This window comes from Caretta caretta, chromosome 7 (genome assembly GCF_965140235.1).
Source record: "Caretta caretta isolate rCarCar2 chromosome 7, rCarCar1.hap1, whole genome shotgun sequence".
Lineage (NCBI taxonomy): Eukaryota > Metazoa > Chordata > Testudines > Cheloniidae > Caretta > Caretta caretta.
Window position 1 is genome coordinate 58,737,724 of NC_134212.1, and position 24,607 is coordinate 58,762,330.

A 24,607-nucleotide genomic window follows, 5' to 3' on the forward strand; every position below is an offset into this window, starting at 1 on the left:
ACCCCTTCTGCACTTCTGAGTTGTATCCATGGCTGGAATTACTCTGGAGATATTCTGGGATTTCTGGCCTTACCATGCAAGCAGGAAGTACCAGGAATCTCCCAAGAAGGACCAGTCTCCAAGATTTCCAGCCAAGCTTGGCAGATTCATGAGTGCTGCATAGTCAGGCAAACTTTAGGGACAACTAATCTGAACTTGAAATGTGAATCCTTTGGGGTTCACTCACTCTATTGAGAAATGCCAGCAGAACTGAAGTCAAGGTGCCATTTAACTTGCATCTTAACTGTAAGTGATGGGGAAAACCACACAGGCTGATGGCGGACACCTCTGAGAAGAGGTGTATTATTTACCATACCTCGGGAGCATAATTTCCAAGTTCTGCCTGCAAGGCTAAAGCACCTAACTGCAGGGAGGTCTCGTCATTGCAGTACAGCCGCTCCTCCAGAATATCTTTACGAAGCTGCAGGTAAAACTGATGCCTTGTCAGACCATGTCTGAAAAACAAGAGAGACTGGGACTGTCACAAGAGCTTCGAACCCCAAAATTAAATGCCACCTTCCTCTTTGGCTGCCGACAGAACCCTGGCACTTACTGGATGATGTTAAAGTGGTTGACGAAGAATTTTATCCTCAGAAAGAGCGTGAAGTTAATGATGAAGGTTTTCTTCTTGGGTTGGTCATTCCAACCTTCTGGGGCTACTTTGTAGAGTTTAGTCTCATCGTCCAAAAAGAAAAACTCTTTACCTGAAATGAGAATTTGAGGTTCCGTGATGAGCGAAGCAGAAGGAGACCATCTGATAAAGCAGAATTCCACTGCTTTTCATCCACCCCTTCAGCAGATTGCCAGGAAGGGCTCAGAGAGTCACAGACCACCCTGCCCTCCATGATGGTTATTCATGGCTTATTCTACCCTGGAAATACCCAGGATAACTCCCTGTACAGCTAGCCAGATGTTTGACTAGGCCCTTTGTTGACACTCAAGAAGTGGGGAGGGCATAAAAAGACCCTGACACTTCACACAATCCTCATGCTCTGAGTACAAGGACTGCTCCCCACCAGCTCTTCGTGGGTGCTAGCCACTCCAAAGGGCCTTTTAAGGGGAGTAGCTGAGACTGCACTTCCCCACCAGATGAGGAAGCTTTTGGAGGCATGTGGTCTGCCTGAAGCACAGAGCTTCCTGGAACTCCTGATGAGGCAACATGGCTCTGCCCTACCTCAGGATAAGTCTGGGTCTAAGGCCTTATCTACACTGAGATCGCATAGCTCCACTGGTGCACACTCCTGCAGTGGACTCGGTTTACACCAGAGGGGCTTAATCCTGTTTGAAACTGAACTTCTAAAATGCCTTCCACCTGAGGATCTCAAAAGGTTCCACTCACACTCATCAGTACAGATTAGCATGACTCCTATAGTCATGAGCCACTGTGCAGCCACTAGACATGGCCATGTACCTTTCAGGTAAGCTAAGCCGAAGTAGAAATGTTCCACCAGGTTCGCGTAGGCCATGGCTGTATTGAAGACATCTCTCACCTTCGATTTGATGTCACATTTCACCTCGAGGCACTGCCCGCTGAGCAGAATCACATTGAGGTCCCTTTGAGACAAATAGGATTTCCCTTTTTTAGTCTGAAAACACAAACCAGAGAGTTGAGAATGAGTGCCGTGTTCATGCAGAAACACCTGCCAGATTCCTGGTCTCTGGGTCTCCTGGTCCCATGGCCAGCCGACAGGAATCAGCTGCAAGGCCTGCTGCTGCCTAGTCATGTCACAAGCATTGTAAACTTTTCGAAAATGTATGGAGTCCCCAGGCACACAACCAACCATTTCCAGACAGCGTCTGGGGTTCTTTCAAGTTGGACCTGGGTTTCCAGTACTTGTTTATTTCATAACACTGATATTCCTGTCAGGATTTTTACCACAACATCCCTGCTATGCACCCTCAGCTTTAGCTCCAGCTTAATGAAGTTTTTTGTCTGGGAAGTACACTACAGGTGTTCACTGCTTTAGCATAGGCAGCATAGTGTACATGATGTGCTGGGTAATCTCAGAGGACATCTATCCACCTCCCCAAAGTTTTGCATCAGAATGGCTTTCCCTAACTGAGGCTTGATGGATGCTCCATCAGTTTCACTCTAACCGCAGCAACAGGGATCAGGACGTAGCAATGTGAGGTGCTCACCTGTCTTTAGGGTCTCATTATGCTATCTCTATAGGACTCTCATCACAGGGAATACTGGCCTGGGAATTAAAGGCAGGTCTTACAGGTTAGCATGGAGATTTAATTTAAGAGTCACCAGATCAGGCCAAAATTCCAAACATTATATTTACCATGATGGATCCAGGCAGTTGTAAGGTCACTGGTGGTTCACTGGACAGAATGATAAATTCTGGCCCTGAAAACTGGGAAGAAGCAATTTAGAAAGTTAATAAAATGATTCATTCATATTATGAAGATCCCAGCTCTCTCTCTACATACACCCAGCAAAGCAGGGATATGAACCTGGCTTTTCTACATTGCAGGTAAGTCCCTGACCTCCAGGCTATTGGCTATAGCAGGGAGCAGCTTGCTCCCTCATTTTGCACAAAAAAGCTCCAGTTTCAACCTGCTGCAGAAATGGAAAGTTTTTGAATTCTCAAAATTGTTTGTAGGCTGGGAAAGCCCTGCTGAGCCCTACCCTTTACACTTCTCCAGTGGCCAAAAGGGGTGGGACCAGCTTAGGCAGCCCTGAGTCCCCCACTCCTGGGCATTCCCTGGCAGAGAGTCATGCTGGAGCGGTGCAGGGGCTTAGGAGTGACCTGTTTGAGTGTACTGGGTATTGTTAAACAATTCCAGGATTGGGATTATCAAACAATCCCTCTGACTCTATAGAACTATCCAGAGAAGCACAATAGATTTTCTATCTTTCCTTCACTATTGTTTTATACTTATACTGTCAGCTGTTTGGGGCAGAGACGATCTTTTTGTGCTGTGTATGGACAGCACCCAGTGCACTGGGGGCCGGTTCATGACTGGGGGCTCTGAGGTGCTACTGTAATATAAACAGTAGATAAATAATAGCTTGCCCTGCCCATCCACTTCATGCTCCCTCTTTCTTTTCTCTTGCAAAGTGTTTTATTGTGCGATTATTGGATTCCAATTACGAATCTGACCACACACAAAAAAGGTAACACTATTAAAATCTAAATTCCCCTGAAGAACAATTATTTTTCTCTCTCTAACAAGCTCCAAGTGCTGACACGGGTGGCTCTTGATCTTCAAAGCCCTGCCACTGCTCAGGCCCAAGACAGGAGGGAATTTGAATTCTCTGGGAGCAGCAGCACTGATTTGAAAGACAGAAGAAAGAGGACCACACCAGCAGCCCAAGGGGTGACGCAAGCAGCAACAAGCTTGAGTCGCTTAGAGGAAGACTGAAGACTGGACTTGGCATGAAAGAAATAAAGTGACCTGCAAAGGAGACCTAAAAGAGAAGTATATTTCCCAGCTCCACAGAAATCTGCTTGCCAGCATCTTTTGCTGCAGTGTTATGCAAACAAATCCACCCAAATTAAAATAGCGAAAGGCTCCTCTCTCTGTGTGTACATGCAGCTGGGCGATTGACAGTTCTGGAGGCTGACCTCCTCTGCTCTCCATAGCACAAGGATACCACCATCAACCACAGCTGAGGATGAAAGGGGAATTAAATCCTGATGGATCATTTATTCCTCAGCTTCTATGCTCAGACTGCTAAGCAAGTATCACCACCCCCATTTTACAGACAGGACATTCATAGCCACAGGTTATACAACATCTTAATGGTGGCACTACCAATAGCTCCAAGCTCACCCAACTATCCCATCAGTGTGTTAACTTCTATGCTATGCCTTCTGCCTGGGTGTACATTGTAAAAGAAGAGCAACATGGGATTGTTCTAAAGCTCTTTGATCCCTATTGACTGCAATGGGCTTTGGATCCAGCCCTTCTCTGATGTGTTGAAGGCACAGCTAAGGTGACTGATGGAAACACCCCTTAGTATGCATTACTGGTCACAGAAAGCATAACTAGAACCCCAAGAGGGAAAGTTGACCTTTTAGGGTTCAGTCCTACAGCTCCTAGTCCTTATGCAGACAAAGCTCCCACTGACGTCTCTGGGAATCTGACTGCCGGACTGAGCTCTTTATCACACCCAGATCCTGTGGTGCCCCTTCTGGGCTCGGCCATTATGGAAGGCCATTCTGATGAGCTGAGTCAGCTATCCAATAGACCCTACACCGTTGGGGGGCAGGTATCTGTGCGGGCTTTACATTTTGCAATCAGTGCACTCATTTTCACTAGTCACCTTTTCTTTCCTTTGAAACAAGCACTTCAGCGAAGCAGCAGCTGCTAACGAGTCCTTGGCAGACACCGAGAAGGTAGAGCCTAAACTCAGAAGGTTGGACTTGTCATTCTTCTGAGCCCCAGCAGGGATTTCATCCACAGCACTTGCTGATCTTCAAAGGAGTGAACAGTATTTCGGATTGCATATCCAGAGTAATAGACAGAGAGTTTAAAAGTCTTTGAGTGACACTGTCTTATGCAGTAAAGGACAATCTCCATGATCTACATGGCATGACCCCTACAGAAAAGTGTTATATGGATGAAACTATGAAGGTTCTACAGAAATTAATCTAAAACTCTATAGGATTTAAACAGAAGATGTGTTCCTTTCTATACTGCCTGGGCCAGATCCTCAGTTTCTGGAAATCAGCATAGCCCCACCAAAGTCAGCGAAGCTATTGCCAATTTACATCAGCAGAGGATTTGGCTGCAGGTTGTTTGAATTATCCTTGAGAAATCTACTACAGCAAGGATGACATTTTCTATTAAATTCTACAGGGTGATTAAAAAACAACTGGGGAAAGGATACCATTCTTCATTACTTTCTATAGGCTATTTTCAGGATGGGAGTCATTGAATCTAATCAAATAATTGAGGTTTCAGACAATCAAGGGGATTGTTGGTGTAATTAACAAATATTGAGTGCTGTGGAGAATCAAGGTTCAGATAATGACACCATACTGATGTTAAAACACTGATGTCGTCCACACTGCCAGACAAATGTATGCTTAGCAGAAATCTATACTGCGTATACACTGTTATATATAGGGAATGGACAATGGCGAGCTGCAGGTACGAAGGTTTTGCTGGCATTAGTTTGGGTTAGTTGTGTTATTAACAAATGGTGAGTGAGTTATGCCAGTCATTCCAAACTTCTGTACCCACCACACTATCATATATTCTGTATATACCACGTGTATTACAGCAAATCAATTTGAGAGATGTTTTGAAGGTTTCTAAATGTTTCCCTGAGAATATTTGTTGTATCTTGCTGCCTGGTAAATATCTTTTTTACCATCAGTCGAGCCTCAGAGGGAGAGAAAAATTAAAGCCGATGACCTAAAATAGCTTTTCTAGACATAAAAATGTCATGAGTTTGAAGCCCAGTGCCAAGCATAGTGGGTCCAGTGGGAAGATGAGAGTATCTCCTTGCCCATAGGAGAAGGCTGCCATTTCTCGTCCTGCACGGGGTGAGATAGCAGACTTCAAAGCTGTGACATTTTTATGTACAGGCTCCAATTCTGCATACACTCGCAGGCATGCTTCATTTGAATATGCTGAGTAGTCCCACTGAAGTCAATGTGGTAAAGTTAAAACACACGCCGATGGGCCTTCAGGATTAGAGTCATAGATCGTAAACCCGTCATGCGCCCAGGACTCTATATTGCCCATCCTGGCCCTGGACCTTACACCATAGTAATTTGTGAAGTGATTTCACCTTTGGGCAGAGAAGGAGAAAACACTTCTCTGGCAGACAGAGTTAACAACAAAAGTGTCAGCATGTTGACTTGGACCGCCCTGACAGGGACGGTTGATTGGGCAGAGGGCTAGTGAGATGCTCAAAAAGCACATGATAAATACACTGATCAATTTAACATGTGACTATCACCTCCACATGAAGTGTGTGGATACATGATACCAATTCCCCACAAAAAAACATTGCTGTCCTGGGGCATGCACTGCATTGATTTCTCATTGTATGTATGGGGGAACACGGAGTAGCTCACAACCCTGGTAATTGTGGTTAACTGTTGGCTGTTTAATAGGAAGTTCAATCAGTTTACTCAGGACATGGTTAATGGAGAAATCTAAATGCAACACTTCCCCTGGGTCTGAATTAAGTCAATCATGCTTGATGGCAGGAACTCCTGTTTAACTGGGACAAGAATTCTGCTTAACTGGGGTACCTATCATGGATTAAGGGGTACATAAATAGGGGATTCTGGTCTTTGTGATGCTCAGAGGCTAACCATTCTTAGGCCTTGTCTGCACTTGGATTAGCCCCAACTGCAGCTGCAGCATGCTAGCCCCCTGATTTAGACATCCCACGATAGGCAGAGGTGCAGCCTACCCTGTTTTCAAAAAGGAATTCACTCCAGTGATGCAAATCACAGTGTCCCTGGTTTAACTTGGGGTTTGCACTGGAGCAGTCACAACTGGCTGCTGGTCACCCATGGCTGAATCAAGGCCTATCCCACAAGTAGAGACAAGCCCTATAGCTTTCTGCTGGTGGCATCCGTCGGTTACCTTTAACTCTTTAGTGAGCTAGGGGGGTTGAAATAGTGACTCAGTCTGAGAACCTATAGGAAAAGCTAAACATTACTCTGAAAACCATGTAGTGCAAACTCGGCCTATCAGGGCCCGTCTCTTATAAATCAGACCTCTCATAAAAGACCATCAGCACAAGCTGGGGGCCCAAACCTGAAGTCTTTGCTCCATTTTCTCTTCGCCCTTATTCAGGAAAACACTCCCTGAAGGGAATGAGAGGTTTTCTCTGAGGAAGGACCGAGCAAGAGTGCAGTGAAGTCTTCAGGATTTGGCTCTAGATGAACAGTGTCTGCTACCTGATGGCTAACGGATCCAGTTGCTCCCTGTAGTTTCACATCAGAGCACTGGCACACTAGATCCCTTGTGCCTCCCGCAGTCATAAAAAAGTCCATCTTTTAAGGACAAAAACTTTACTGATTACCTGTTAATGAAGAGCTTGTAGCTACTGTGTGTCCTCGACCCATTCAGGTTTGGGTCCCACGCCCGCTGTGCCTGCGGAGCTCTCCCTAACGTTAAATCAAGGGAATATCACAATCACTGTCACTGAAGCAGCGCCAAAGGTGGCAAAAGCTTGCTTTACATAGGGAGGCAGAGGGATGGGAGGGGGAGTAGGGGTGGGTGCTCTGCCTGGGGAGCGAGGAGGGGAGCTTCTGAGACTCAGTGGGATGGGACAGCCGGCTCCAGGCTGGGAAAGGGGTCCTGGCAGTTCATGTCTCACTTTTGCCAGCCACCAGGTGTAGCTGCTCCCAGCTCCAGCCCAGTGACCCCAGTTCCCACCTGCTACCCGGCCCAATCACAGGCACTATGGTGGCTGCTCCAGCCCCTCCACGTCCAGCTCTCACTTCTATCACCTTCCTACCTAGTGCATGTATTCGTTCCCAGAATGCAGCAGAACAACACATATGGTGGAAAGATAGATCTGTCCCCCTCCCCAATATTTCCATTGCGAGGACACTAGCCCCAACTGCCCCCCAGTTCCGCCTCCCCTGAGGTGCGCACAGCATTAGATCCTGGGACAATATGGCAGGGAGAAGATTTGGACTGTCTGTCCTGTATCCTTGTTTGGGGGACATAATAAATGACTGCACGACAGAGCTGGTTGAACACTGCATTCAGAGCGTCCGTGACTAATCCTTCATATTGGGACTGGTTGTCTAGTTCAGCCATATCTGAAGCCCTTGTTATTCACTATTCATGGACGTTCAGATGAATGAATTTGGGGGAATGGCTGTTTGTGTGCGAATCCCTATATTTGCGTGAATATTAGGATCTTGTGTGCAAACAGGAGCATTTATTATTCCACTGATAGTCCTTATTCTTCTGTTTAAACGTTTTCCAGTCATCCGATCAAGAAAGAGAAACAATATTATGTGACATAGGTCGCCAATCACACCCCAGCAATACAAAACAGCTGAAGTGAACTGTTTGCAGGATATTTGGCCAATAATTTGCAGAAACAATTTGGTGAATACTTCTGAATAACTAATACAAGCACAGAAACCAGGGTTTGTTGGGGAGTGATTTGCAAATGGAAATGAGCTAGAGATGAGTGGGGTCTAATTCCCTCCAATTATGGGGGAGCTAAAGTCAGGTGCAGAGCCAGAAATGAGTATTATTATTGAGGCCTCTTTCTAAATGGCAACACAAAAATACAGTGTTGGATTCCAATAAAGGCATTAAAAAAAACCCAGTAACTAGGAAATCTACAGTTAACTTATGTTAAATAAATAAAGCTGAATAGCCACAAACTTTGGGGAAGTTTGGCTCTGAATCCAGACACAAACTCTGTGGGTACCTCTACACTGCAATAAAAAACCCCTCGGCACCAAGACTCAGAGCCTGGGTCAGCTAACTCAGCATTGTGGGACTTGGGCTGCTGGGCTAAAAATAGCAGTGTAGACCTTCAGGCTCAGGCCCCCTTGCAGGGTCTCAGAGCCTGGGCTCCAGCCAAAGTCTGAAGGCCTACAATACTGTTTAATAGCCCTGTAGTCTGAGCCCCTGGAGTCGGAGGTAGCTGACCTGGGCCAGCAGGCTGTGGGTCTTTTCTTACAGTGTGATTCCTGGTCCCTTGATACACAATACTAACTATTAAAATCTTGTGGAAACCCAGGTGCAGTAGGGTAATTGACATAGGATCCATAGTGACAAGTGACTGATTGCAGACCACAAGGCATTAGCCCAAAGATGCTTTTCTAATGAAAATCTGAGCCAATCTCTCACAAGACAGGTCATACCATTTTAAACATGTTTGGACATTTGGAGCTAAAATATTTAAAAAATTAATAGCTTAAACATAAGCCTGGTGAACAGCAACAATGGCATATGCAAAAACAAACAAATATGTAACTATAAATAGACTAAAAGAAATCGAAGTGTATTTTCTCAAACAGCAGATGGCAGTATTGCAAAGTCAGGCTCTTTGGGTGACTGGAGGCGATGGTGCTGGCAGTGAGAAATGAGAGGCTGAGAGACATGCCTGATATCAAGGCCAGATCCTCCTCTGATATCAGTTAACTTAGGCCCATTGAAGTCAACATAGCTGTGTTGATGTACACCGGCTGCGGTTCTCAGGAGAGCACATGTTTACACTCCTTTCTGATAAGACAGCCTTGCAAGTCTCTACTCTCCCACTCGCCCAGGACAAGTTACCTGAATGTATTCTTTGACAAGCACTTCAAATACCCTTAGCTTTTCAACATCCGATTGGGACAACCTGATTAATTCACAGGCCTCGATGCCATGCTTTTAGCAGAAATCAAGCCCATTCCTTGTTCTGCAACAGCCTTCCAGTAGGAGCAGTAGGGAGAAACAATTTATCAAGAGCCATCAGAAAATGAGTTAAATTTATGAATGGGATTATATGATGGGGTTGTTTGTGATTGAACTCGGTGACCCAGGAAGTCCCATCCAGTCCTATATTCCTGATTTAAGACTAGCACGTGGCTCTTGAAGAAGTTGCTTCACATGAAACAATGAATTTTTAAATGCAAATGAGCTTCCAGAGTACAGGCTAGAATACTAGCAAAGATCACTGAGGATATGGATCTCCCTTGATCATGGTGGTCTTTTCCTGGACTGTAATAGCCCCATGGGGAGGAGAATGTCTTTTTCGGATATATTATCCTGGGAAAGGACGGCTACGGTGAGCAAACTCTCCGAGTCTACTTGTGTTACTTAATATACTGTGCTTTTAGGGCCCTCTCCTGCAAAGTGCTGAGCACCCTCAACTGCCACTGACTCAACAGGAACTGACTGTACGCCATCCCACAGGACTCAGCCCTTGGTTCTGAGCATTACGGCCAAGATTTTCAGAAAGGGGCTAGCCCCTAAATCTACATTCAAGCACCTCAGTAAGTAGTGGCTCCCACAAAAATCAGCAGGAGCTGCATGCACACTGAAGCATCCATGGTCTGTTGTAGGTTTATATTGACTACAGTTTTGGAGCTTTAAGTATCCACCTCTCTTATAGGAAGGAAAGATCTTTTTCCCCCCTTGGTGATGAGGCAAGGGGTGGTTTCTGTGCTGTGCATCTTACAGGTGCAGCCCAGAACTTGCAGCCCCCAAGGAGTGGGAGTGGGATAAAGGGGGCATTAAAACCTCTTTATATTCTCCCAGACCTGGGCTGCTCTGGGAGCTGTAATAGCTCCTGGACCAAGTTAGACAGTCTGGGGCCTGTCTAATTATGGGCAGATCCCTCTGGCTACCCTATGGGCCTCAGTGCTACCCCGATGCCTTCTCCCACTCCCAGCCCCACTCAAGACAATCTGTTGTCTAAGGCAAAACTTCAGTGGGCCGCCCCCCTCCTACCTGCCTGCCTCAGCTCAGCCACTCTCTCTCTGCCCACTGCTAATTAACAAATCTGATTGCAATGCTGCATGGAAAGGAGAGCTGTGCCACCGGACCCCCTCCCCCAAAAACCCACTACAATCCAGAGAAGTTTGTCATCAGTCAGGCTGGGAAGGACCTCTCCGAGACACTAGTCCCCTGTGCTCTGGAGTGTGGTTTTGGATCAGTTTACTTCTACTATTTCAATTGCCTTTTACACACATAGCTCCCTCTACACCACCACACACAAAACAGAACCAGCAAAGTGGTTTCAATAAAATTTCAGGATCAGCCAACTTGTATTTGCATGTTTGCTGGCACAACATTGACCATTCAATACCTTTTCCAATTTCTGCACAGAAGGAAAGCTGGAAGTCAGTCTGGAGTTGACCTACTGCAAGGATAAATCATAGTAACCATTTCAAAGTAAAACTCTACCTCTCCTGCGGCCCCTGTTTGACAATGTCAAAGATGTGCTCTCCGAAATGCTGCTGGAGTCACAATAATCCACAGAAAGTTGTCTGTAATCCTCTGCCGACCGACTATAATTCAGTAACTTGGCCCCTGTGTTTGGAAACAGAACAGAAGCCTGGTAAATCACCATATTCTGTTTTGATTCTAAAATAGCAGTATCCGAGTGTCCACTTAGCTATCGCTTGGTCTTGGCTCACTTTGATCAAGTCTTCTTTGCTGTTGAATGTCTTGAGTGCTTTTCACTTCCCTCAGGAAGGCATTCACCAGCCTTTGGCAGAGCTGCTTCTGCTCCCTTGTACTTTTTAGAGCCCTACTCTGACAGAAAGCAGTCCCTTCAGCCCCTTCAGCAATCCTGGCCAACATGAGTCTAATGTACACGTTATTTCCGTCACGTTTTAATTGAAAAGTGTCAGGAAGCTTCAAGTAGCCAAGGAACAAGTTCTAGCTACTTCTGTCCTCCAAAGTCACACGTCTGAGAGACCCCAGCTATCTCCCTCAGGAGTGCTCCATATTGAGTGCCAAGACACAGATCCACCATACAGTGCAACTGCAGCAATTCCCCAAGAATGATGACCTAAAACATCAAAAAGTTTCAGCCACTCTTTGCTTCTGTTATATCCTACTCCCATCCTTTTCCCAGGCCTTACAACTTGGGGTGGTAATTTTCAAAGCAGAAAAATATTCAATGAAATGCACCCTCAATAGAAAATGCACCCCGAATGTCCCACACTTTAAAATAACGAAGGTACCGATTTAGCAAAGCATTCAAGCAAGTGTTTAACTTTAAGCATGTGCTTAATTCCTAAGTCAATGAGACATACGCATTGCTCACATGATTTGTTGAATAGAGACAAGGCTACTCATATGTTGTGCATAAGACCTTGCTGAATTGGGGGCAAAACCAAGACAGAAATACACTGATATTAACTTCTGCTGAGGTGAACATCAAGATTTATTGACCTGAGAGGAAACAAAAGGATATGAAGCCGAAGTCAATATTTATCTTGCAGCAGAGTTTTACCTAGAGGGACAATAACATCTTGAAGTTCAGTTAAAGTGAACCATGAAGTCAGGATGGATTGCTGCGTACATTCTGACCAGGGATCCAAAAGGATGAATCCCACTCGCCTTTCTCAGGTGGGTTGTCTAGTTGGCTACAGTATGGCTGCCTACATGGGTATGATGAGCAGAATTTGGCCTTGTTTCTTAAAACCTCTCTAGGAGTAAAAAAATCTTTTTGAAAGGAAGATGTAATTGTATGCTGACCTTTACTGGGCTATTCAAGAAGGAAAGATGTGATTATGCTCTTGAAATGCTCCTGAGCATGGATTCAGGGAAAACTATTCTTCACCTTTGAGCATTCAGTTGGATACATAGAATACCAAAACACTTTTTTTTGGTATAGTGTCTTTCATGCAGACCGTTCTAAGGAGTCAAATATATGCATGCTGATCACTTAACATTGCTCCATAGCCTTCAGATCACAGTCCTTTGAACCTGTAAACACTGGAAGTCTTGCCGAGTTGTCACAGATTTTTCTCCATCATACGCTCATTCAGAGGTAAAGCAATAAATAACATATTCAATTCTACATATAGTTGGCCCAACACAATTTGAAACAATTCACCTGGCCCAGGAGACCCTCTGAGAAGTGCAGTGTAAACCAGAAGCCTTTACCTTGATGAAAATTCAGCTGGGAGGGCAATGCTGAGCTGTCAGATGCTTTCTCGTGCAGCCTTTTCCTTATCACATGGCTTCTGTTCAGCTGGCTGTCTTCAGTGGCTACCTCTTCTACCTGCAAACCAATTGCACTGCAAGTCAATGTCAGTAGACCAGGGGACTTCAAACCTTCATGAGGAAGTGCCTCTTGCCCTCAGCTTGGTCTAGGCTCATCAGTGACACTGTATGTGAGTGTGTGTTAAATAAATGATACTTCCTACTGGAGTTGGAAATAAACTAATTGCAAATGGACTACTGGACAATTATTAATTATAGCTGATCAAACAACAGGGGGCATTTTATTTGAAAATCTCATTGACTTTCTCTTCCATTATTTGCCAGTCAAAATGTCAACAAAAGTGCTCCTTGAAAACATAAACTCTTGAAAACAATTTATCGAGCTCATTTATTAATACCACCACCTTTCAGGCTTGATTGTGACTTTATGGCCCAGCCCCACGCCAAGGGAGGTGCAGGGAGCTCACAGATATTGTACCTGATATAGGTAGGATGTCTTTGAGCTTGTAGAATGACATAGACCAGAGTGGCAAGTGGAAACTCTTTATATAGGGGACATTGCTCTCCTCCCTTGTGAAGCCAGTTCCATTGGCCAGTGTAGAGTCTCAGAGCCTGTGAAAAAGCTACTATCACTGTGGCATTAGCCTGGAGCGTGAAGTCTGGGCAATGATCCCATGGAGACTGGATTTGTATCTCTCCATGCATGGTGGTACATTGTAGGGGGAAGGCAACCTTGCCTCATCCACATGCCCAGAGGTCCCAGCATTCTCCTAACTAATCTCCCTCTATTCATCTCAAATTAACCCAATCCATCAACCTAACATAAAAATCAGTCAACCAGCTCTAAAACTTCAGGGCTTGCAGTCTTCCTTTAGCACCCTGTCAGCCTGGCCTGAGACTCTTGCCCCTCTGCTACCCCAAGCCTTTCTGCTTCCCTATCTCACTCTGTTCTCCTTGCTTTATAGCAGGGCTTGTTTTCCTTATTGGTCCCAGCTGTGGCTGCATGCTGCCATAGTTCGCAGTGCTGGCAGCTGTGCTGGGAAGTAGTCAGCCTGGTTGCCTGAAAGGGGGGAGGGTGCTCCTCTCCCTTTTGCATATGCCCAGATGGGGTTTGTAAACCCCAGGACAGCCACATAGTCTGGGTTTTTGGGAAATTTGGGCCAAATCCTCCCTCCTTTACTCTCACAAGTATTCCCTTTGAAATACAGTGGGGTTACTTGGATGGGTAAATCCAGCAGGATATAGACCATAATCCACAGCACAGTTGCTTTAAAGGTATTTAGCTGGTCTTAAAAGTCATCCAGCATTCAAGGTTTTCACCATGCTCTGGGCTGGGGCTTTTATGTCTGAGAATCCTAGGAGTAGTAATATTGTAATCCTGGGATTAGGGCCATGGCATCCCAATGTTGACAATACGTTGTATTCCTAAAACTTAATAGTATCTGGGTATAATTTTCAAAACTGCCTACCTCTGTGATTTAGGAGCCTAAGTCCCATTGATTTTTCAGGTGCTTTTGGAAAAATTCACCCCTTGCTTCTATGGTGTCAAAAATATGTAGAAGCCCAATAAAAAAATGCAACCTAAGCACTGAAGAAAGTACATGCACCTTCTTCCATGGCACAAGAGTCGTTCATTTCAAGCCATCACTGACTTTTTACAGGTTGTCTTGCTCTAAAATATTCTACCCTACTGTCCATACTCCCTGCCCCCTACTTCCCCCCAAAAAACCAACCACGACTACTATAGTATTGTCACTACTGGGAAATAAAAGAGATACTGACCTCAGTGATGCTTCCTAGCACACATTTGACCATTCTCTGGATGTAAACACTTGCAGGAGAAGAGGAAGATTCCTTCTGGTGCACTTCACATGCCTCCAAAATGGATTCTGGGGAAAGTCTTTTATGAGGCAGATCTTCACACAGCTTTAGTAGCAGGGTGTGTAACTGATCACTCAGCTGAAGGGACTGCGACAACAGGGAGATAATAGTAAATAATAGCTTTCATTTAGATAAAACACTGTAAAATGCTCCATGAACTAGGGCTGGAATTTTCTGAAGGACCTGTGAGTTCCAATGAGAATTCACTTAATTCCCTTAGCCCCTTGGGAAATCCCAGTCTAGATACATAGAGTACCACTGAAATGAAGCCACCCTGGAAAGGAGGATGGCACTGAAGGTAACTGTCATATATTATGACGCAGAACAGAGCATTGAGGGGGAGATGTGGTTACTAACAGCAACTGTGGCAGCTCTACATATCTGAAGTTTAGATTATTCATTTTTAACATCTCATCCTCAAACTGCATGGTAGTCCATCTATCAGTCTTGGAAGGGTGAAGAATTGAGCTACACAAATCTCTGTTTCTATGGAGACCAGATATTTAAATTCTATGTGGTTATTTAGCTTATGGGCTCCCTACACTGAGACCACGGAGAAGTAAAACATCCTAGAAAGGGAGCTCAGATGGACTAAATACTAATAGCTTCCCATATCACCAATGCGCAGTTAATAGCTTGGAGGATATGTTAGTGAAATAAGAGTGCCTCCTGCATATCTCTGAAGAGACACTGAACTGGCTGAGCAGGAAATGGTTGGCTACTAATAGCTGTTCTGGTGGTAGAAATCTGCCCAGGGAAGAAAGAGAGATCATTAGTCACTTCACAGTGTTGGACCATATTAAAGAAGTTCTGTATTAAAATCACAAATGAGTTTGATTCCCCATAGTTTAAATTCCAGGGTATTACTAATTAAGAGGTCTCTTGGTTTTTGGTACTGTTTCTCTCCCTCTCTGTGTGAAACTTGCAAGCTCCTAATTGTGTTAGTACATTCTAAGACAGAGTCTGTTCTCAAAGCAATTCTTTGTAACAACTACTCACACACAGAGAGACTCAAAGCAATACTCTGTAACAACAGAAACAGCACCCAGAGACTCCCCGCCCTTTTGTTGTATTCATCTCGCTTTGTTAATAATTGTGATTAAAATAGAGATAGAGGATGTATGTGGATGGATGCTTGGCGTGGATAATAAATGAATGATCAGGGAGGTGCCAGCCTAAGAATCCAGTGTCCATCGGCTGAAGAAGGAGTCAAGTGGAAATAACCAGAGGACCCCTGGAGGGCAGACTGGAATCCACCCAACAGCCTCAAGAATGGGAAAACCAAAGAACAAGATAACATCTGGCAGCACAGAGCCGTCGGGAATCTGCCATCTGCTGATTGATTCAGCAACAGCATGATGAAGCAATTCCCACAAACTGGCATAGGAATAAATTCCTATAAAAATGGACTCTAGAAACTGAGAACTTTGGGCTCTGATTCTGCAAACCAACTTCCAGGAGCATCAGATGTGCATCTGACAAGGTCCTCATGTCCAGGCCACCTGGCCAGTAGCTTGGCCTGAGCAACTCTAAGGCTGGTAACTATGATAACAACCTTGCAGAACCTGTGTGTGTGTGTGTGTGTGTGTGTGTGTGTGTGTGTGTGTGAATGAATGTGTGAATAAATATGAAATTGAATGGAATGTTATAGCTATAACTAACTGCTTACGATGATTCTTTCTGTATTCACAATAAATGTGGCATTTTGCCTTTTCTCCTTTAATAAGATCCTGCTGGTTTTTATTTTATTGGTATAACAACAGCCATCCCATGCTTTGAACAAAAGTCATCTTCATTTGCACGGAGCTGTGCATCCAATATACATACAGGTCACCAAAATGATGCAGATGTGACTTTCTTCAGCATAAGAACATAAAAACAGCCATATTGAGTGAGACCAATGGTCCATCTAGTCCTGTACCCTGTCTTCCAACACTGGCCAACACCAGGTGCTTCAGAGGGCATGAAAAGAACAGGGCAATTATTGAGTAATTCATCCCCTGTCGTCCACTCCCAGCTTCTGGCAATCAGAGGTTTAGGGACACGCAGAGCATGGGGTTGCTTCTCTGACCATCTTGGCTAATAGCCATTGATGGACCTATCCTCCATGAGCTTACCTGATTCTTTTTTTGAAACCAAGCTTGAAGCCCTATTTATCTTATTTCTGGTATGAAGGAAATTCCCCTCCCCTTGCCTTGAGGGAGGGGCTAGGGAATCCTGACTCTTAAACGAAAGATACAATTCAAATGCAAATCCTGGATTTGGATAATCCTGAACTTTGGCATCTGGCTCTGATTTTCCCAGCTGGTCCTGATCTCTCTAATGGACCAAGCCAAAACACAAGCCACTAACTTTCCACCTGGACTACGGAAAGTTCAACTCATACCTCCAAACATTCCAACCTGCCAATGTGTGACAAAATAAAGGAAAACAAAGATATTGATATTACTGACCTGGTTTGGAGGAACCTGATAGTCTGCTGACCAACAGAGGGTCATTCCCAAAGAATACACCAGCATCTGGCAAACAAGAACACCCAACCAACCAGTTATGAATTATATGTCAATAATTACAGAGAACTCACCTGGCAATGAGATCTTTGAAGCTGTGAGCCATTCTCCAAAGAGGAGTGATGGAAGCCTCATTGATTGGGACTTTTAAAGCTGGACTGGATAGAGCACACGTATATGTACAATGGGACACAGGCCTGACTAGCAGAGAGATGGAATAGGTGGGACATAATAGATCTTCATCTCTATGGGACAGATTGTCTCCTATGCATGAAAACACATTCTGGGGATGCTTTGACAGTCTGGCGAGCTAGCAGTTGAATGACTTAGGCACTAACTAGTTCCCCAGAGAAGTCCTGACTGAGGGGCGGAAGACAATTACCTAATCAGACTGTGGGCTGATGTGCTCAGGGGCTACTTATCCCATCAGCTGAGAAGCTGGTTGTAAAGCACAAGAAGGAAGTACAAAAAGGAAAGAGAGGAGCTAGCAAAGCCCAGGGGAAGCCAGGCCTCTGGCGGGTGAGATTGCTTCCCCTCCTTGGAGACAGCGCTGAGGATTACAGTGCTGCACTAGGACTGTGATGGCAGCGTGGTGGTAGGAGTATCAAAAAACACTCACAGAGGGGTTGGCAATCAAGAGGCATCCAAGAGTGTTTGTGAGTGATCCCAAGGCAGGAGAAAAGCCTTCCCTGTTACAGATGGAGAACTCTCATCCACTCCAAGGCCTTGTGCCTCTGCACACCAGCTGGGGTTGCTAGTCACAGGGGTGCATAGATGCTGTATGCCTTCCCCTGGCTGGTGGGATTCTTGGAGCACAGCTCAAGAACAAGATCTGGTGCATATTTCTGTCTTTGGAGCTAGGCCCCCACCCACCAGGGAGCAATGCTGCCCTACAGTTTGTACAGGAGAAAGTGGGTCCATTCACCTCTTTTTCTGTCCTTGCATAGCAGAAGATCTGGTCCCCATTGCTCTATGTCTTTTTCCTCAGCGCTACCATGGCCATTTCCTGCATTTCTAGAGTCCTGAGGAGGTTTCCGTTCTGTTTTGCAGCCCTGACATTATCCCTGTTTATTACCGACTGATTCCATTTGCCAGCGGGCTGCCACAAGAACAAACCTGGTAAAGATGTCTATTAAAATGTCTTTTAGTCTCATCTGCTTCAAAGGGCCAGAGCTCAGTTTGCAAATTACCCCAACAGAGCAGAGCTGCCAGGGACACCCATTTTGCAGGGTGTCTATTGAACAGTTATTAAGCAAAATCAGTTTGAAAGATTAGCACGTTCCTGTCTCATGTTTATACAGACAAGCTGCTTTCAATTAGCCAGGTTTCATACAGTCACTGATTTAGTAGGCAACTTGACTTTAAGACAGACCATTCCTCGCTATCCTTACTCTAGGATCCCTCTTTGCCACGGAAGGATGGAAACTCAATCCATGCAGAAGCCGTATACTTCCACCTAATGGTTTCCGGCCCCGCACAGCTCTGCCCAGTTCCTTGTCAGCCCAGATCCAATGAAGCCAGTGGCTGCTTCTGGGATCCCCTCTTGAGCAGAGAGGTGCCTCAACTAGAACAGTCCTACAGTTTCTGATCCACACTGAGCTAGCCCATCCTGCCATCAGCCCTCCTCATAGACTCATAGACTTTAAGGTCAGAAGGGACCAATAGTATCATCTAGTCTGACCTCCTGCACAACACAGGTCACAGAATCTCACCCACCCACTCCTGTAACAAACCCCTGACCTATGTCTGAGCTATTGAAGTCCTCAAATCATGGTTTAAAGACTTCAAGGTGCAGAGAACCCTCCAGCAAGTGACCCATGCCCCACGCTGCAGAGGAAGGCGAAAAACCCCCAGGGCCTCGCCAATCTGCCCTGGAGGAAAATTCTTTCCCGACCCCAAATATGGCGATCAGCTAAACCCTGAGCACGTGGGCAAGACTCACCAGCCAGACACCCAGGAAAGAATTCCCTGTAGTAACTCAGATCCCACCCTATCTAGTGTCCCATCACAGGCCATTGGGCATATTTACAGCTAATAGTCAAAGATCAATTAATTGCCAAAATTAGGCTATCCCATCATACTATCCCCTCTATAAACTTATCAAGCTTAGTCTTGAAGCCAGATATGTCTTTTGCTTCCACTGCTCCTCCTGGAAGGCTATTCCAGAACTTCACTCCTCTGATGGTTAGAAACCTTTGTCTAATTTCAAGTCTAAACTTCCTGCTCTTTCTATATACCCCAAAATGGCAGGGGGTCCTCCGCGGTAGAGAGAGTGCTGAGGAATAGGCTACCCATCCGACAGGGAGAGGTGAGATAGGCATGGAAGGACCCTCTGGATGTGAATCAAGGGAGCACTATCCTCCCACAGTATCTGACATTACAATGACCTTATTAGATAAAAGTCTTTTTTTTTTAAATGTTTCCTTCACAATGTGTGTGTGTGTGGAGGGGGGTGACTGGAAGTGTGGGGGGTCACTTCTCACATGGGATGAGGTGACTGGTGCAAATCACTTTGGCCCATTTCCACCAGACTCGTGGGGCCGTGGGATGATGTTTGAGATTGCAGTAGAACCCCAAATGCCCCTTCATTTCAGGGGGTTCTAGGTTCCAGGCAAACCTTTCTCGCAGCCTTAACTACAGTCTAACTTGGTTTTGTTTGCTGCCGTTGTGAGAGGGAATCTGATGTTAGATGCTGGGTCTGTTGTGCTGACACATTGGGACCTGGATATTTTGCCTAACAAACTCCAAGGTACAATCAGGCTGGTTAGAAACCCTCACCTTTGTCAGTCCAACATGCCTGTTTTTATTCTGTCCATGGAGCAGTTCTGGTGCCCTGAAAGGGGCAGCCTCTGGGTGAGACACATTGTCTTGGAAAGACAAACTTCCTCTGGCTGAAAGTACCATTGACCATGGGCAAATCACATGGATAAGTGGGTCTGAAAAACAGGACCAGCAGGAAAGCAGGGTTAATATGGTTCAATTCACTCTGCTAGGACAATGAGCTGCTGAGGCTGTAGCATCAAACTCATGTGGACAAATCCACCCATGGCCTGGCCAGGAGAACTAAACTGAAGCCACTGGGACTGTGCCCACCTGTGCCAGGGCTGATTTTGTCACTTGGATGCTCAGGGATCTGATTCTTGTCTCACATACACCACTTTTACACCTATATAACCCCATTGACTTCAGTGGAGCTATTCCTGATTAACACCAGTGCACAGGAGAGGAAAATCAAGTCAGTCACACGTGCAGACTGTCTGACCTCTACCAAGACATTTAATTTGTGATTCTTACTAGGCCTTGTAGGTCAAACCACATGAGGCTACCTGGCAAGCAGGAGTCATCTGCTAGTAAAGCATTAATACACTCAGGTTGGCATTTTCAAAGGGGCCTAAGAGAGGTAAGCACCCAACTCCCACTGAATTTCACCAACAGGATACTGAACTCTGCCATTTGCTGGGCCACTTTTTGCTCTATGCTGTCGCTCCACAGTCAACCAGCTCGACATGTAACCCTGCATCTTACAATAGTGACCCTGCAGTTGTTGACCAATTACTATCAGATACTATTGTGTTTTTTAAATGGAAACTCCGGATCCAAACCATCCCGCATGAACTTTGGGGAAGTTTTTATCTGCATCCAAGTTTCACAACTGCCCCATAAAATGGGTCAAACCAAACACCTGAATCCAAATCCCTGCTACTCTAGGTATGTTTGTATTCAGGTTTTGTGGCTCAGCCTTCTCTCTGCTTTATATACATAGTATATTTCAACCCAAAGGATCCAAAAGCACTTTACAATTGAAAGTTAGGCTCCCAAATCCATACTTAGACATCTAAATAACTGGCCAGATTTTCAGAACTGCAGAGCACCGAACAGCTCCCTCTGAAGTCAATGCTGAGTTTTGCTGAAGTGTAGCCCCCTCTGGCATGAAACTGGAGTAAATCCAACCAATCCATACACAGCATGCTGCAAAACAGAGTGTGTATGTGTGTCCGTCCATCCATGTGAGTTTGACCAAACACACCAAAGAGGATGGGTTCAAATGTCCATAAACACAACACAGGGGTTTATCAAAAAGACCCACACAGACTCAACTTGGTTTATTTCCATTCAAAAGAAGAAGGACTGAGTTGACTCTGGTAGTATTTGTACTCGGGGCTCCTGACCATGTATGTAACAGAAACAGGAGACTCGGGCTACTAAGTCATTCCCTCCAGCCTAGACCATGTAGACGGAATGAGGGTCTTGAAAAGATAAAAGCTAGGGTGTGAACCCTATATGCCTCTGTCTTTTGGCATTTTGACAAAAAGATTAATCATCTTCAGTTTACATTTGAAACATGACTTGTGCATCCCAGACATGAGGACAAGGAAGGAAAGATTAAGGAGTCATACAGCCATAGGGGTACACAGCCAAAGGAGCTATACACTCAATACTAGTGGCAAGTTCTGATGTTTGTAACAGCTTGGGCATTTCTTTACTTAAAAAATTAAAGGCCCTTAAAATAATAAAAATCAATTAACCCTGTCCCCATCTGCTTTCCCCCTCCATAGCACTATCAGAAAGCAATTATTAAGCTTGGTTGTTTAGACCTTTTATCATTTTACTTAAAACCAGAGACATTCAAGAGGCTTAATAACACCTCAAACTGTCGCATTCGCTTGGCATGACCGATACGTAAAACGTAAGCGACAGAATACTCAGCCCTACACCAACCTAGACTTCTGCTGCTGCCTGTTCCCCTTCGTCGTGACCTGCCTCGCAATTCTCAGCCCATCTGCTTATCACCAAGAAGAATAAAAGCCTCCTACTAGCTGAATGGGTAGCCACCTGGATTTGTCTTGTCTTCCCTTATTGCCAACACAGGAATGTTAGTTACACACTTTGATGGCCTAGCACTTTGCGTCATTGTAGCAGGGTGTGCCAGCTTTTTAACAGAGGACTGGAAGATACTTCCTGGAAGGGATTTCAAATCTCCTGCTGTCACAGACAACTCCATCATAAAGAATACCTGTGGGACGCTGGGCAGAGGACGTGACCTCAGAGCAGCAATTTAGCGCTTGAGGAAAAAGCTATCCTGTAATGAACTCCCTGCTGGTGTCCCAGCAGATTACACAAAGATAGCTGTCACATTTAAAAATGTCTCAGTCTGTTCTAAAGGATCCTACCTTTCCCATCACTGCTCTCTGTCTTGGTAATGGGGAATCCCATGAGTCCTTCAGAACAATATGAATGTTCCAGGGTGACCAGTGTAGGCAGGTAGATGGAGAGCTACCAAAACATAAACCATCCACTCACCTTTGGGCAGGTCCTGGAGAAGATTTTCTGTGGCCAAGTGTAAGAGAGCCCATATCTCTTCCTCCTCCAGAGGGTTTCCCTTCAGCTGCAGGACCTCAGCCAGAGTCACACACGAGCTGCTCATCCTTGCTACAATAGAAACCAGACAGCTGGAGCTGACGGAACTGTTCAGAACAAATCACATTCATTGCACATTTATCCCCTTTTCAGGGTAGCAAACCATTCACGAACCTTATTTATTAGACCTTAGGCAGCATGTATAACACATCACCGGATTGTTTGGGGCAAATGATTTCCATCAACCAGATTCTTTGTGGAAGTGGCTGGTATGATTATTCATTATTCAGGCTGCATGAGTGGTCACCTGAATCACATGACATCATTTCTGCTGCCTGATTGGATGACTTACACTTTCTAAATCAGAGGCATGGCTGAACAAAGCATTGCTGCTGTGATTTTCCCCAGGGAGGTGGTGGATGGGCCAAGAAGGGAGCATCTGAGAGTGAGAAAGAGCTGGAGAAGAAAGAGATGCCATGAGACAAGAAGGCCTATTAAATGTATGACATTTAAAATCCTTCCCTTGTGCTTTTTTGCACAAGAAAGAGCATAATATCTGGCTATCTACAAGGACCCTAGATTAAAAAATATCTGGGTTGCTTCCTTGTGAAGGAGAGGTGAACATAAGAACGACCATTCTGGATCAGACCAATGGTCCATTAAGCCCAGTATCCTGTCGTCCGACAGTGACCAATGCCAGAGGGAATGAACAGAACAGACAATCATTGCGTGATCCAACCCCTGTTGTACACTCCCAGCTTCTGGCAATCAGAGGCTAAGGACAGTCAGAGCATGGGGTTGCATCTCTGACCATCTTGGCTAATAGCCATTAATGGACCTAGCCTCCATTAACTTATCTAGTCCCTTTTTTGTATCCTATTATAGTTTTGGCCTTCACAACATCCCCTGGCAATGAGTTCCGCAAGTTGCCTGTGCATTGTGTGAAGAAGTACTTCCTTTTGTTTGTTTTGTTTCAAACCTGCTGCCTATTAATTTCATTGGTGACCCCTGGTTCTTGTGTTATGAGAAGGGGTAAATAACACTTTCTTATTCACTTTCTCCACATGAGTCACAATTTTCTAGACCTCTCTCATCTCCCTTCTTTGTCATCTCTTCTCCAAACTGAAAAAGTCCCAGACTTATTAATCTCTCCTCATATGGAAGTCATTCCATACCCTTAATAATTTTTGCTGCCCTTCTCTGTACCTTTTCCAGTTCTAATATATCTTTTTTGAGATGGGGCGACCACATCTGCATGCAGCATTCAAGATGTGGCTGTACCATGGATTTATATAGAGGCAATGTGATATTTTCTGTTTTATTATCTATCCCTTTCTTAATGATTCCCAACATTCTGTTTGCTTTTTTGACTGCCGCTGTACATTGAGCACATGTTTTCAGAGAACTATCCACAATGACACCAAGATCTCTTTCTTGAATGGTAACAGCTAATTTAGACTCCAACACTATTGATGCTGGTGAGGCAGATCTCCTATTGCCTTGAGACCCGTGCTTTTTCCTCCCTCTCCCCTCAGAAGATTGCATAGAGAAGGGTTTGGAGGCTCTCGCCGATTCGGCAACTGACGACGACTGAGGTCTGGAGCTCAGGGTGGACATAGCTCAAGGGTTTCATTCACCTTCACCCAGCATGACCCCATGGTGCGGGGCTCCAGATCTAATGCCCAGATTGACAGAGCTGCCTTATGGTCCTTGTGTCAGCAAACTCTGAGCACCCCTAGACATGAGATCACTGCTTGAGGGTCACCAGAAGTGAGTCTAGCTGGACAATCACTCAAAGGAGAAAGAACAGTTACTTACCCTCCTGTGGGCCTTTGAAATGTGTTGTCTATATGGATTTCACAACCTGCCCTCCTTCCTTGCTGCTGAGGAGTCCTATGTCACCTGGAATCTGGAAGGAACTGAAGGGTTCTTGCAGCTAACCTGCCCTTTATGCCCTCAGCTACAGGGCACCACAAGGTATTTGGGGCGCAGGCACAGCCCCAACAGACACTGCTATTCCACAGAATCTGATCTCACGCACATAGGGTGCATGTGCACTAGCAGTAGAATACCTGCAGACAGTCACTCAAAGAAGTAGTCAAGATTGCCCATGCAACCTCAACTCTGCCCCCTGTACAAAGGCATCATTACCACACAGATTCTAATTACATACTGAGCACATACTATTCCTTAAACAATAT

General features: G+C 45.2%; 1 protein-coding gene across 1 annotated transcript in view; it reads right to left on the reverse strand.

Moving 5' to 3' along the window:
- Window positions 1–24,607, reverse strand: part of FRMPD2 (FERM and PDZ domain containing 2) — a 129,522-nt gene that overhangs the window by 80,530 nt on the left and 24,385 nt on the right. Inside the window, exons 2-13 of the mRNA XM_048858767.2 lie at window positions 22,350–22,478; window positions 19,827–19,984; window positions 16,992–17,057; window positions 14,440–14,625; window positions 12,598–12,715; window positions 10,885–11,010; window positions 7,043–7,127; window positions 4,316–4,466; window positions 2,328–2,399; window positions 1,451–1,625; window positions 593–743; window positions 356–494 (exon numbers count right to left, since the gene is read on the reverse strand). Of these exons, the coding sequence (XP_048714724.1) occupies window positions 356–494; window positions 593–743; window positions 1,451–1,625; window positions 2,328–2,399; window positions 4,316–4,466; window positions 7,043–7,127; window positions 10,885–11,010; window positions 12,598–12,715; window positions 14,440–14,625; window positions 16,992–17,057; window positions 19,827–19,984; window positions 22,350–22,473 (1,551 nt within the window). The 5' untranslated portion in view covers window positions 22,474–22,478. The remainder of the gene's footprint in view (window positions 1–355; window positions 495–592; window positions 744–1,450; window positions 1,626–2,327; window positions 2,400–4,315; window positions 4,467–7,042; window positions 7,128–10,884; window positions 11,011–12,597; window positions 12,716–14,439; window positions 14,626–16,991; window positions 17,058–19,826; window positions 19,985–22,349; window positions 22,479–24,607) is intronic.